Source organism: Gopherus flavomarginatus, chromosome 1 (genome assembly GCF_025201925.1).
Source record: "Gopherus flavomarginatus isolate rGopFla2 chromosome 1, rGopFla2.mat.asm, whole genome shotgun sequence".
NCBI lineage: Eukaryota > Metazoa > Chordata > Testudines > Testudinidae > Gopherus > Gopherus flavomarginatus.
In genome coordinates this window covers 333242412-333257817 of record NC_066617.1, presented here as the reverse complement: position 1 = coordinate 333257817, position 15406 = coordinate 333242412, and the positions used below count along the sequence as shown (strand labels likewise).

General features: G+C 42.9%; 1 protein-coding gene across 4 annotated transcripts in view; it reads left to right on the top strand.

Moving 5' to 3' along the window:
• PARP4 (poly(ADP-ribose) polymerase family member 4) overlaps positions 1-14906 on the top strand; it is a 106175-nt gene extending 91269 nt beyond the window's left edge. For all 4 annotated transcript variants that reach the window (XM_050927667.1, XM_050927680.1, XM_050927662.1 and 1 more), the window contains 3 exons: positions 3021-3123; positions 12304-12433; positions 14122-14906. In XM_050927667.1, coding sequence (XP_050783624.1) covers positions 3021-3123; positions 12304-12433; positions 14122-14296 — 408 coding nt within the window. In that variant the 3' untranslated portion in view covers positions 14297-14906. The remainder of the gene's footprint in view (positions 1-3020; positions 3124-12303; positions 12434-14121) is intronic.
• The last annotated feature ends 500 nt before the right edge of the window (positions 14907-15406 follow it).

Here is a 15406-nt window from a genome sequence, read left to right as displayed (position 1 = left end):
TCCCACCTGGGTTGCTCACAAATAGCCTTCCAGCATGCAAGCCATACCCTGAGTATTTGTGTGTAACTGTGGCCTGCCAACCAGATTTGGGTTACACTCCAGCTCTCAGCAGGCTTGGTTATACTGCAGTGTGACCCCAACGTACCCTCAGTCTTAGATTTCCCCCAGAAATGTATGCCCTTTACTGCCCAGCCCTCTCCTGGACAATAGAAGTTGTATAAAGTCTGTTATTTCTTTAATAGAAATAATGTGCATACAACTTGCCACCCCAAATGGAGTTTCCCATACATTTCAATTTAAACACACTGGATTAGATAAAACAAAAAAAAAAAACCCAGTTTTTTAACTGCAAAGAGATTTTAAGTGAGTACAAGTAATGTGGCATAAAAGTCCGACATGGCTATAAGAAAAATAAAGATAAAACTCAACTGGTGCATATCTTAACTATGTTAAATTCAAAGCAAAGTTTTCTCACCACAAGCTTTTAGCCGTCTTACTGACCAGACTTCTTAAGTCAGGACCCCTTCTCCCAGATCCAATGAATGCGTTCTTTGTCGCTACAGGTGCCGTTAGTGCGATGGGTGGGAAGAGGAGGTGTCATGGGGTGTGTCCTTTTTTTTTTATAGTTTCAGTTCCCCCTCTTAAAAAATATTTTCCAGCTGGGTACCAAAAGACAAAAAGTCTGTGGGGAAGGATGTTTCCTGCTGCTTTTTCCTCACCAGTTTCAGCTTTCTTTGTTTCCCTTCATGCTTGATGACTGTGTTTTCTGCTTAAATTCGAATTAAGCGCAACACACATTCCTTTGTTTGAGATATACCTGTTCACCAACTTCTGCTTGGATAGGGCTGTGGTTTGGAACACGTGTTAATAACATCATACAGGGAAATCTTACAACTTAACATACAATGTTGCCACATATATTTTATCAGGACAGTATTTACTAGCAAATTATGAATTTTCAAATGATACCTTACAAGACATGCTTTATACAAAAAAAATTACAATTGTGTGGACACAGGTACATTCTGTCACACTGTCTCTTCCTGATAACGGGGGTCCCCTCCCCTGGACAGGTATCCTCAGTGCAAGAGGATACCATGACATCATCTGAAAGGAGAGTCCCAAATATGGGATTATTTCCCTCTACTCCAGTTTGATGTTTTCCTTCCTCAAGTCTTTCAACCTCCTCAATAGCACAGAGGCTGTCATACTGGGAGAGGGACTGTTCTACTGTGTCCTGGAAACTCTCCTCTACGTACATCTGTCTCTCTTAGCTCATCTGGTTCATTCACTCTGGTCTCAAGAGCCTGTACTTGGTCTCTGAGGGCCGTGAGCTGCTTGCACTTAATGCACACACATGCCACTTGCCCACAAGACAGATAATCATACGTGCTACATTCAGTGCAATAAACTGGATAGCCCCCATTTTGATGCTGGACTTCTGGCTGCATTCTCTTTACACTTGTAGGGTTTTGGGGGGCAAGGAGAGGGAAGCAGTGATTATTGGCCTAAGTTTAGAGAATGTTTATTTGGTATATCTGGCTTCATGTTCTCTCTTTAAATTCCCTCATAAAACTCTCATTTGCTGTTCCTGTTGGCTATCTCCTCTGGTCATTGTAACAGCCTTCAGCAGTATTGTCTGTAGCAGTTGTTCTTCACTTTGGGGTCAAATCCAGTGAGTTACAACATTATATATATATACACACAATGTAATTTACTACTGTAATTAAGTTTAATGGGACAGATTTTCCAGCACCTTGCCTCCATTTTAATGTTACTGTGTGTTTACCTGCGTATGCCTTTAAATCAGATATTTAGTCATTTAAATTACCTTAATTGTGTCCGCAAGTAACTGTGGGCACAAAATTGTACTTGCCATCTTTTGTTCTTGTAAAGCTGCAAGAACAAAAATGCAGTTCCAGGTCAGGCCAGGCTAAACATTTAGCTTATTGAATATTTAACATTATTAAATCAATTAAAAATCAATATTTTTAAAATTATGCAAAATCAGATTTGATTTCAAGATCATTATACTTACCAACTGGGACACATTTTGATTTGAATGTGAAAGTTCAAAGCTTTGTGTTCCACCTTTTTTGAGGGTAGCAAACTGTCTAGTATGTGTCTCTTTCCTACTTATCAGAATTTCCAATCTCGTGTCAAATAAAATAGAATGGGATTTAATAAACTTAACATTGTATTTCACAATACAAATAGCACATTTATTAATTTCATGGAGGCTGTTGTTTTATCAGTGGAGTGGATCCTTTTCTGCTGAATTCAGTAGGGGGGGGAAGTACTCTACTTTGAGCATTATTTTTAGGGTAATTTTCAAATTATTTATTTATTTTAAAACTTTTTGCAAGTTAATAGTTTATTGTTTGTTTGGTTTGTATCTGAGTATCTGAAAATAAAAAATTTGCTGCTGGTGCCGCCACTGCTGCCCCACTTCCCTCTGAAACTCAATGTTCCCACCTCTTGTGCTTTCTGCTCCCCTGTCTCAACCTCCCCATCCCAGAAGTTGTTCACTTCCCAGTCAGAGTGCCCCACTCATTATTCTAACGCACGCATATCATTACTGTACTTGGGATAAATAACGGAAAGAAGCTAATGATTTGCATTCATCTTATTGGTTTGTTTTTAGTATTCCATTGATGTGGGATTGGTCAAATAATTTACTCCAGAGGTTCTCCAACTGTGGTACATATGTCACTATTAATATGCCGGCTGCGGCCAGGTAGTATGTGGATTGGTTAAGGAATAGGCTCACAGTAAGAATCCATTTTAGCTACACTGATTAAAATTATGATGTCAATACATCATGCTTTTGAATTTTAGATCTTAAAGTTTGTAGATCACTGACTATTTCACGAAAGTTCATTATATTTTTTACATAAGTCATTTGACCATTTTATTGTAATTACTTTCTTAGCTGTAGTTTGATATTTCTAATGTGATTTTTGCAATGTCTTGAATGTTTTAGGACTTTTGTCTATTTTTTTGTTTGGTTTATTTCACAGGATGGCTTTTGGAATCTCAGCCCAGAACTTGGGATTATTTTGGATCTTGACGTGGATTATTTAACCAATATTTTCCTTGCAAAAAAAGGCATTTGGTCCCTAGGTAAATCAGTTGTTTTCTTATTCATTAAAAGTAGCTGGATGGTATTACAGTTAATCATTTATTTTTGTTTTTTTAAATGTAATAACCACTTGTGTGCAGTAGAGCTTATATTAATGTATATTTTCCATATTACTAACAATGGCTTAAGATTGGCTCACCCTAGATTTTAAATAGACACTATCAATTTGAAGTTTTCTGAAGTTACTAATTTTTAAAAATTCAAGTTTCTGCTAGAGCACCCTTTCAGTGTCCTGGCTGCTGTATGCCTGTCCTATGGAGGCAGCATATTTTGGGCAGCAATGGAGGTTCTTTTTGTCCTGGTTATTATACATGCTTGTCATAAACAGATAGCTAAGGGTTAATGTTCTTTTACCTGTAAAGGGGTAACAACAGTAACCTGAAACACCTGACCAGAGGACCAATCAGGAAACAAGACTTTTTCAAATCTGGGTGGAGGGAAGTTTTGGGTGTAAGTTCTTTGTTCTTTGTCTTGTGTCTGTGCCCTCTCAGCTCTGAGAGTGATTTTTCTATCTCCTGCCTTTCTAATCTTCTGTTTCCAAGTTGTAAGTACAAGGATAGTAAGACAATAGGTTTATATTGTTTTCTTTTGTATTTACATGTGTGTAGTTGCTGGAATGTGTTAAATTGTATTCTTTTTGGATAAGGCTGTTTATTCATTTTTTTTCCTTTAAGCAATTGACCCTGTATATTGTCATCTTATTACAGAGACTATTTTTAATGTCTTTTTCTTTCTTTTTATATAAAGCTTTCTTTTTAAGACCTGTTGGAGTTTTTCTTTAGTGGAGACTCCAGGGAATTGAGTCTGCAGCTCACCAGGGAATTGGTGGAAGGAAAAAGTCAAGGGGAAAATCTCTTTGTGTTAGACTTACTAAGCCTGACTTTGCATACCCTCTGGGTGAGGGGGAGAGATTAGATCTCTCGGTACTTGTGTTTCCAGGACTGGAAGCAGGGAATCTCCTAGGGTCGTCCAGGGAGGGGAGCCTGGGAGGAAGTAACAAGGAAACGAGGGGGTTATTTCCCTTTGTTGTAAGACTCGAGGCTTCTGAGTCTGGAGGTCCCCCAGGGAAGGTTTTGGGGAGACCACAGTGAGCTAGGCACTGTATAACTCTTAGCTGGTGGCAGCGGTACCAGGTCCAAACTGGTAACTAAGCTTGGAGGTTTTCATGCTAACACCCATATTTTGGACGCTAAGGTCCAGATCTGGGAAGAAATGTTATGACATGGTGTGCAGTGGTGGGATAGATAGAATCCAGAAGCCAGTAGGAATATTATATTTTTCTTTTCTCTGCTAGGGGCTTTTAAGCAGAGAGGGTTTGGTTTTAAAAGGAACCAGAGAGAAATTTTTTTTCTGTTCTCTCCTTGCAGTGGCTTGCATATTAAGCAAGGAACAATTAAGGGTCTTTTGTGAGACAATAGCACTCCCATTGAGAGTCAAGTACCCAGCACAATACACCAAATAAAGTGGTTTTTCTGGTTTACTTTATATTTAAAAGATTAGCTAGAGGAAGAAAGGGGAAAAGGCACTGTTGCTAGGCAGACCCCAGGAGGCAACAGAGAACCTGCAGTTCAGACAATAAACACCGGAGGGCACCCCAACACAAGAAAACAGGAACCATGCCTTCCAAGACAAAAATGGAGGCTGAGGGACAAATCAAATAGGCAGAGCACAAGAGAGATATGGAAAAAAAATATAGGAACTAGAAATAAAACAAAAAGAGATGGAGCTAAGGGAAAGAGAAAAAGAGGCTTCCCACAGGAGAGAGTTGGAACTCCTGAGGGAAACCCACCGGCAGGCCCTGGAATTAGAAAAGGCTAAGCAAGAGAACACAGCCAATCCTAACAACCCTTCGCCAATTATGGTTCCATAAGAAATTTCCCACCTACAAGGCAGGTGATGACCCTGAGGCCTTCTTAGAAAATTTTGAAAGAGCCTGTCTTGGGTACAGCATCTCTGAAGACCAGTACATGGTAGAATTGAGGCCACAGCTCAGTGGACCTTTAGCAGAGGTGGCAGCTGAAATGCCTAAGGAGAAAATGAACGACTATAAACTTTTTCAAACCAAGGCCAGATACAGAATGGGGATAACCCCGGATCATGCCCGTCGGCGTTTCAGAACCCAAAAGTGGAAACCAGATGTGTCATTTCCCAAACACGCCTACTACGCTGGAAAGAATTATGAGGCCTGGATATCAGGACACAATGTTAAATCCTTGGATGAACTGCACCTCCTCATACAAATGGAACAGTTCTTGGATGGTGTTCCTGAGGACATAACACGGTACATACAAGATGGAAAACCCAAAAATCTCACCGAGACGGGGGAGATTGGAGCCAGATGTATAGAAGTGGCAGAAAGCAAGAAAGCTACTGTCAAGGGGAATGAATACCCCCGAGGGCACACCGACAATAAACCCTACAACCGAGGGCAACCAAAGACCCCACCTACGACCCAAGGAAAGCCACAGACACCCTATTCTTCCACCTCACCAGTCTCCAGTAACTCACCTCGACCCAGTGACCAGTCAGCTGGAAGATGCTTCAAATGTAATGAACTGGGACATATAAAGGCCAACTGCCCCAAGAACCCCAACCGAGTGCAGTTCATTACACCACCATCACACCAAAGATCCCCAGGCCCAGATGCCTCTCAAATACCCTTGGAGCGAAGGGAAATTTTGAGAGTGGGCGGAAAGAAGGTTACTGTGTGGAGAGACACGGGGGCACAAGTGTCAGCTATCCACCAATCCCTCGTAGACCCCAAATTCATCAACCCAGAGGCCCGAGTGACAATTTACCCCTTCATGTCACAAGCTGTAGACTTGCCTACAGCTGAACTGCCTGTCCAGTACAAAGGCTGGTCAGGAATGTGGACTTTTGCAGTCTATGACAATTATTTCATCCCCATGCTACTGGGGGAAGACTTGGCCAACCAGGTGAAGCGGGCCAAGAGAGTGGGAATGGTTATACGTAGCCAAACCAGGCAAGCTTCCAGACCCATTCCTGTTCCTGAGCCATCCACAGATGCCCCGTCTGTGTTACCAGAGACCCAGACAGAGGTAGTGGACCCGGATTCCATGCCAACCACTGAAACAGCCACACCTCCAGTCCCAGGCCCGGAACTGGAACAGCAACCAGCACCAGCAATTACAACCACATCTTCAAACTCAACGCCAGAGGGCGCCAGCGAGCCAGAACTGGCAGAAGCAACAGACCACCATACCCAAAAGGCTCAGCCAGAGCCTGAAATACCCTCAGGTGCACCAGCGGAGAGCAGTTCACCAGCAACGGAAACAACCCCATCACCTACATCGCTTCCAGAGGGACCAAGCCCAAGTCCACAGTCTGAGGAAGAACTGGTGACCCCAGCCTCAAGGGAACAGTTCCAGACTGAGCAGGAAGCAGATGACAGCCTTCAGAAAGCTTGGGCGGCGGCATGGAGCACCCCACAGCCTCTCAGCTCTTCTCACCGATCCCGGTTTGTTATAGAGCAAGGACTTTTATACAAGGAGATTCTTTCTGGTGGACACCGGGAAGAATGGCAGCCGCAAAAACAGTTGGTGGTTCCAACTAAGTACCGGGGGAAGCTCTTAAGCTTAGCCCATGATCATCCCAGTGGCCATGCTGGGGTGAACAGAACCAAAGACAGATTGGGGAAGTCCTTCCAATGGGAGGGGATGGGCAAGGACCTTGCCAAGTATGTCCAGTCTTGTGAGGTATGCCAAAGAGTGGGAAGGCCCCAAGACCAGGTCAAGGCCCCTCTCCAGCCACTCCCCATAATTGACGTCCCATTTCAGCGAGTAGCTGTGGATATTCTGGGTCCTTTCCCAAAAAAGACGCCCAGAGGAAAGCAGTACGTACTGACTTCCGTGGACTTTGCTACCTGATGGCCGGAAGCAGTAGCTCTAGGCAACACCAGGGCTAATGCTGTGTGTCAGGCCCTAACAGACATTTTTGCCAGGGTAGGTTGGCCCTCCAACATCCTTACAGATTCAGGATCTAATTTCCTGGCAGGGACCATGCAAAAACTGTGGGAAACTCATGGGGTGAACCACTTGGTTGCTACCCCATACCACCGTCAAACCAATGGCCTGGTGGAAAGGTTTAATGGAACTTTGGGGGCTATGATACTTAAATTTGTCAACGAACACTCCAATAATTGGGACCTAGTGTTGCAGCAGTTGCTGTTTGCCTACAGGGCTGTACCACATCCCAGTTTAGGGTTTTCACCATGTGAACTTGTGTATGGCCACGAGGTTAAGGGGCCATTACAGTTGGTGAAGCAGCAATGGGAGGGGTTTACCCCTTCTCCAGGGACTAACATTCTGGACTTTGTAAGCAACCTACAAAACACCCTCCGACACTCTTTAGCCCTTGCTAAAGAAAACCTAAAGGATGCTCAGGAAGAGCAAAAGGCCTGGTATGACAAACATACCAGAGAGCGTTCCTTCAAGGTAGGAGACCAGGTTATGGTCTTGAAGGCGCAACAGGCCCATAAGATGGAAGCATCATGGGAAGAGCCGTTCACGGTCCAAGAGCGCCTGGGAACTGTGAACTACCTCATAGCATTTCCCAATTCCTCACTAAAGCCCAGAGTGTACCATGTTAATTCTCTCAAGCCTTTCTATTCCAGAGACTTACAGGTTTGTCAGTTTACAGTCCAGGGAGATGATGCTGAGTGGCCTGAAGGTGTCTACTACGATAGGAAAAAAGACGGTGGCGTGGAAGAGGTGAACCTCTCAACCACCCTGAAACGTCTGCAGCGGTGACAAATCAAGGAGCTGTGCACTAGCTTCGCCCCATTGTTCTCAGCCACCCCAGGACGGACTGAACAGGCATACCACTCCATTGACACAGGTAATACTCACCCCATTAGAACCCCAGCCTACCGGGTGTCTCCTCACGCCCAAGCTGCTATAGAACAGGAGATCCAGAACATGCTACAGATGGGTATAATCCGCTCATCTACCAGCGTATGGGCATCTCCAGTGGTTCTGGTACCCAAACCAGATGGGGAAATACGCTTTTGCGTGGACTACCGTAAGCTAAATGCGGTAACTCGTCCGGACAACTATCCAATGCCACGCACCGATGAGCTATTGGAGAAGTTGGGACGTGCCCAGTTCATCTCTGCAATAGACTTAACCAAGGGGTACTGGCAAGTACCGCTAGATGAGCCTGCCAAAGAGAGGTCAGCATTCATCACCCATGCAGGGGTGTATGAATTTAATGTGCTTCCTTTCGGGCTGTGAAATGCACCCGCCACCTTCCAGAGGCTCGTAGATGGTCTACTAGCAGGACTGGGAGAATATGCAGTTGCCTACCTCGATGATGTGGCCATTTTTTCAGACTCCTGGCCCGAACACCTACTACACCTGGAAAAGGTCTTTGAGCGCATCAGGCAGGCCGGACTAACTGTTAAGGCCAAAAAGTGTCAAATAGGCCAAAACAGAGTGACTTACCTGGGACACCAGGTGGGTCGAGGAACCATAAACCCCCTACAGGCCAAGGTGGATGCTATCCAAAAGTGGCCTGTCCCAAAGTCAAAGAAACAGGTCCAGTCCTTCTTAGGCTTGGCCGGGTACTACAGGCGATTTGTACCACACTACAGCCAAATCGCTGCCTCACTCACCGACCTGACCAAAAAGACCCAGCCGAATGCAGTTAAGTGGACTGATGAGTGTCAAAAGGCCTTTACCCAACGTAAGGCAATGCTCATGTCTGACCCTGTGCTAATGGCCCCGGACTTTGACAAGCCATTCCTAGTAACCACAGATGCATCTGAGCGTGGTATAGGAGCAGTTCTCATGCAGGAAGCAACGGATCACAACTTCCATCCTGTCGTGTTTCTCAGCAAGAAACTGTCTGAGAGGGAAAGTCACTGGTCAGTCAGTGAAAAGGAATGCTATGCCATTGTGTACGCCCTGGAAAAGCTACGCCCATATGTTTGGGGACGGCGGTTCCAGCTACAAACTGACCATGCTGCGCTAAAGTGGCTTCATACTGCCAAGGGGAACAACAAGAAACTTCTTCTTTGGAGTTTAGCTCTCCAAGATTTTGATTTTGAAATTCAGTACATCTCAGGAGCTTCTAACAAAGTAGCTGATGCTCTCTCCCGTGAGAGTTTCCCAGAATCCAGTAGTTAAAAAGTGTTCTTAAAATGTAAAAGTCTGTCAGTTATATACTTAGTGGTATATGTAAAGGTGCATGTGTTGTATTAATCTGTTTATTTTAAAGTTCTAGGAGGAAATCGCTGCGAGGTTCCCCACTGTCTGCAATTTGGGGGGCGTGTCATAAACAGATAGCTAAGGGTTAATGTTCTTTTACCTGTAAAGGGGTAACAACAGTAACCTGAAACACCTGACCAGAGGACCAATCAGGAAACAAGACTTTTTCAAATCTGGGTGGAGGGAAGTTTTGGGTGTAAGTTCTTTGTTCTTTGTCTTGTGTCTGTGCCCTCTCAGCTCTGAGAGTGATTTTTCTATCTCCTGCCTTTCTAAACTTCTGTTTCCAAGTTATAAGTACAAGGATAGTAAGACAATAGGTTTATATTGTTTTCTTTTGTATTTACATGTGTGTAGTTGCTGGAATTTGTTAAATTGTATTCTTTTTGGATAAGGCTGTTTGTTCATTTTTTTTTCCTTTAAGCAATTGACCCTGTATATTGTCATCTTATTACAGAGACTATTTTTAATGTCTTTTTCTTTCTTTTTATATAAAGCTTTCTTTTTAAGACCTGTTGGAGTTTTTCTTTAGTGGGGACTCCAGGGAATTGAGTCTGCAGCTCACCAGGGAATTGGTGGAAGGAAAAAGTCAAGGGGAAAATCTCTTTGTGTTAGACTTACTAAGCCTGACTTTGCATACCCTCTGGGTGAAGGGGAGAGTTTAGATCTCTCGGTACTTGTGTTTCCAGGACTGGAAGCAGGGAATCTCCTAGGGTCGTCCAGGGAGGGGAGCCTGGGAGGAAGTAACAAGGAAACAAGGGGAGGAGGTTATTTCCCTTTGTTGTAAGACTCACGGCATCTAGTCTGGGGGTCCCCCAGGGAAGGTTTTGGGGAGACCACAGTGAGCTAGGCACTGTATAATTCTTAGCTGGTGGCAGCGGTACCGGGTCCAAGCTGGTAACTAAGCTTGGAGGTTTTCATGCTAACACCCATATTTTGGACGCTAAGGTCCAGATCTGGGACACTATCAATTTGAAGTTTTCTGAAGTTACTAATTTTTAAAAATTCAAGTTTCTGCTTTGAGTGTCCTGGCTGCTGTGTGCCTGTCCTATGGAGGCAGCATATTTTGGGCAGCAGTGGAGGTTCTTTTTGTCCTGGTTATTATACATGCTAGATTAAGCAACTCTGAAATGTTTAATTGTATTAGGAAAAAAAAATCAGACTCAAATGTTCCCACTTTCATCCTCAGAAAGGTGGGGCCGCTTCTACATAATGGAAAGGAAGGCAAAATGGGACTCAGCTGAGCTATCCCCCCCCCAGCACCCTGCTGGACCCAAAACTATGCAAGGGAGTCCCCCCTGTATTCTGGGGGCAGTAGGAACTAGGTGGTGCCCCTTCTCACTCTCCCCATCATGTGGGCTTGGAAATAAGTAGCAAAGAGGAGCCAGCCAGAATCTCCAGCCACTAGTGACAGGGGCATACAAAGCAGGGACCTCAGAGAACTTTCTGTAGTTTTGACTAGACTTTCTCTGCCCTGTGCTGAATGGTTGTTTGCTTCAGAACTCCCATCCTCTCCCTCAGTCTCTTCACCTTAGCTTTACTCCAAACTTGTTGCCCCTTTTTACCCTCTTCTCCCCTGCCCTGTCTCCCTCACCCTTTTCCCTTCACTTTCCATTTAGCTGACCTGCTATCTCTCCCCTTCATAAAAATGGAACTAGCATGACATTTGGATGTCTATAGCCAATCATCTGCTCAGCAGATTGGTTGAGGGTAGAAGTGAACAGGGACCAGCTGGATGCTTTCCACACAAAATATCAATGTCATATACTGGGCATAAAGTGGAATGCCTTCATCTGTAATGCAGATGTTTATGGTTGTTCGGGTCTACAGACTACTGGCGCCATTGCCTGCACGCAGCACCTTATGCTTTTCAGACATGTCACAAGGATGCCACAAGACATTCCAGAGAACGCTGTTCTCCAGGTGGCTTGTAACATCCGGAATAAAATTGCATCAGCTGAGGTGTGGAGGCAGCCCAGAGGCAGATCCCTTATTTCATGGGTTCATCAAGTCTGTTCTGATGTTGGACTCTCAGGGTATCAAGCCTTTGCGGTTGTGCAGGAATGGACCAAATGACGAATGATTGCTACGGCCAACTGTCTGGCTAAGTGTTGAAGAAGAATGACATTTGCTGCCATTATATTGTTCACTCTATTTGTGTGTATACCTTTCCCTCCACATCATGTGTTTGCGTTGTCTGTTTAGATTGTAAGCTCTTTAGGGCAGGGATTATCATCTTGTTCTGTCTGTAGAGTGTCTAGCACAATGGGATCCTGGTTCATGATGGGGCTCCTGGGTGCTAACGTAGTACAAATAATAGTACATTCTGTATCATCTTCAAGCTCACACATACATTCCAAACTACATTGATGTACTGCTTCTTCCCACCCTGTCCCATTATGTTGTTTCCTTCTTCCTTTTCAGCTATTGCTCTGTTGGCAGGCAGAAAATTAACATGAACAAAGTCTGTCCTCTCTGAATCACTAGAGGACAGTACTTAAAGTGTGCATGGGGAGTGCAAACTGGCCAAAAATAAAAATTAGGTTGAGATGTGCATTTTAATCACTGTCTTACCAAAGCTGCTGCTCCAATGTTTGATCAGAAATCATACAAGTTTCCCCTTGCTGCTTGCACAAAGACCTAAGCGGAACATGATGGAAGCAACCCCAAACCACAAAAACCCAGCAGCACACTGCCAACCCTTGAGTTCTGACTCCAACGCAGGAGCGAACTATATGTCTCTGAAACTGCTTTTAAAAAAGCATGGATTACGGTGTATATTGAGTGATGAAACAAAATTAAACAGCATTAGGATAGCTAGATTTTGTGAGCATGACTATTACTTTGCCAGTAAGTACTACAAAATATCAAATATTAACTTTTGATTTTGACAAGTAACAATTATACTAGCAATCAACCTTTTCCCCTCCTTTTTAGGTCCTAAAGGAAGAGAAGTATTGCAGTTGATTGCTACACTTTTGGTGCTGCAGTTCATACGTTATAATCAGCAACTGGAAGGGATAACCTTCAAATCTCTAATGAAACTTGATGATTCTCCCACTTCAAGGTGTGCTTTAGATTCATGCATACGTTAAATATTTAATGTATGAATGTAAACTGCAGAACATTTTAACATGCATGAAATGAATAGTTATTGGTTATTGGTAACTAATATGCTGCAGCATATGGCTGTAGACAAAAAATGAAAAGTATAATTGACAGTGTCAATGCATTGCTTCTTACAACAAAATCTTTATTTTCAAAATGTAGTCTATGCAATTAAGAAATACATAAACAATGTCCTGCATCAGCAAAAAACTTATTTATATAGTAAATGGGAACAGTATTAATTTTAGGGCTTGATGAGGCTCTTAGATGTATGGCACAGATCATCTGGACCAGACCATCCACCCTGATATCAACATCCTCCACACCACAGTTCCCACTCTGTCCATTAACTCTCCAAGTGGCCTGGGCAATGCAGATGCTCCCCAGATGAGAACCCTCTGCAATATAATATAGCTGCATGCTGTATTACATTTTGCATGGATGATCTCTGCATCATGGAACTCTCCTTTACTGGGAGGGTACAATGAACACTAGGCAGTTGGGGAGCCTGTCAGCATCACTCCACCAAAGGGAAGGGGGAGAGCAGCAGAGATCTAGAAGCGTGTGAAGGAACAGGAATGCCATACAGATGGCTCTGGCCTCCAGTGAATTCCCCATGGTATGTGAATTCTAGGAGTTGAACCCATGCATGTAGTGTGGGGGATTATATCCCACCTTCCTGCTTCTTCCACCCACCCCCAAAAATTATAGGAACTTGCAGCAAGGAAAACCTTGCAAAATCTTCCTCTGTAGTCTTCCTGCCTCAGGTGTTTCTGTGGGAGGTGTTATCTGGTTCTATCTACCTAGGGTTTCTATGACAAGTTACAAATAACACATGATAGATGTGTCATGTTGCTTAATGCGCTACTGGAAGGCACACACCTACTACATCATGAGTATGGTATAAAAACCTAAACAGACGAGAGATGCTTACATTGGTTTTGTCCTGTAACCTCAATCAGGAATGCAGTACATAATAATAAAATGTGATGTTGGGTTAAACCATAGTAGGGAGAGAAGGAAAATGGGAGGAACTCTGCATATACGTGAACCCACTGAGGACCCAAAAATTGAGAGTCAAATCTGATATTACTGCCTTGATGAGATGCTTTTTATGGCCTAATTTCATGCCACCTATGTCACTGGAGTAGCTAGTGCACATTAACTGCTCTGCACTCTTACACTTTGGAAGTGTATGAAGCTAAAGTTCATAAAGGCACTCAGTGGGAATTCAGAGTGTCCATGCAGGGAGTTTGTGTGAAGTAGACAGTGCACTTTAAAATCACTCCCTAACTTATTCCACACTAACTTCCCCCTGTAGACAAGCCCAAACATTTGTGGTGAATTTGACCCTACATCTCTTTCTCCATGACAATGCTTTCTGAAAAGACCAAGAAAGCTGCTCAAGTAACAATCTTGAAATTTCTGCCTCAAATTATCATATATATAAAGAGAGTTTTTGTTAATAATTGGGTTGAAGCATTGTTGATATTTTCTCCACCAAGGGACTTCGGTGGCAAGGGCAAGATTTTCTTCTTGTATTCTTTGGTGCATTTGATTTTACTTAGTTTGTAGACAGCTGCAGTAGCTGCTCAGTCAAGTTGCTGTTCTCATATTTCAGTATAATCACACTATTTCTATTTACAGTGCTATTCACTGGGCTTTTGCTTCAGTAAAGAAAGCAGTGGAATGGGTAAGAAGAGTTGAGAGACAATTTCCAGCTATCTGCTATCGACTTGAACTTGGGAAAGATTGGGACTCTGCCACTAAGAAGTTGTTGGGTATCGAGTTAATCAGCACCAACTTTCCTCCAAGTATTTAATCACAGAAGACTTCAATAAGAGTTAACTACTTTACTCATTTTGCAATTATAAGACTGTCATAAACAGATAGTTACGGGTTAATGTCTCTTTTACCTGTAAAGGGTCAAAAAACTCAGTGAACCTGGCTGACACCTCACCAAAGGACCAATCAGGGGACAAGATACTTCCCTCCACCAAGATTGGAAAGTCTTTGTTTGTGCTTTTTGGGTTGTTTGTTGTTCTCTCTTGGGATTAAGAGGAGCCAGTCATGCAACCAGTTTTCTCCAATCTTTCTGAAACAGTCTCTCATGTTCAAAATAGTAAGTAATAGCTACAAGGTGGAATAGTCTTTTTGTTTGTTTTCTTTATTTGCAAATGTGTATTTTGCTGGAAGGATATTTTACCTCTATTTGCTGTAACTTATACTTAAGCTAGGGGGGAGGGAGTCCCTCTGGTCTATGTAAAGCTGAGACCCTGTAAACATTTTCCATCTTAATTTTACAGAGATAATTTTTACTTTTTCCTTTCTTTAATTAAAAGCTTTTCTTTTTAAGAACCTGATTGATTTTTTTTCTCCTTGAGGATCCAAGGAGTTTGGATCAGTGTATATCTCAGGGTAGCCCAGGGAGGGGAAAAGGTTTATTCCTCTTTGTTTTAAGACCCAAGGGATTTGGGTCTTGGGTTCCCCAGGGAAGGTTTTTTGGGGGACAGAAAGTGTACCAAACACTATATTTTGGTTGGTGGCAGCGTTATCAGATCTAAGCTAGGAATTAAGTTTAGAGGGGTACATGCAGGTCCCCACTTTCTGGACGCTAAAGTTCAAAGTGGGAATAAGACCTTGACAAAGACAAATTACAGGAGTTCACTGCATTAAGAGGATAATTTGATTTTATATTTGTATAATTATTGGGTAGTTTTAATATCCAGGAAATTAACCGAAGACATGGAAATTTGGGGCCTTTTCTTATATTATCAGTAAGGACAGAGTAATTTTAAATTTAAATATATAGTGTTTTACTAAAAGTAAACATATACTGCAATTCACTGTTTAAAACTCAATATCTAGCATTCGTGTTAGATTTTTATTTGAAATTAACCATTTTGCAGTGCTAATGCTTTTATTAATGTTT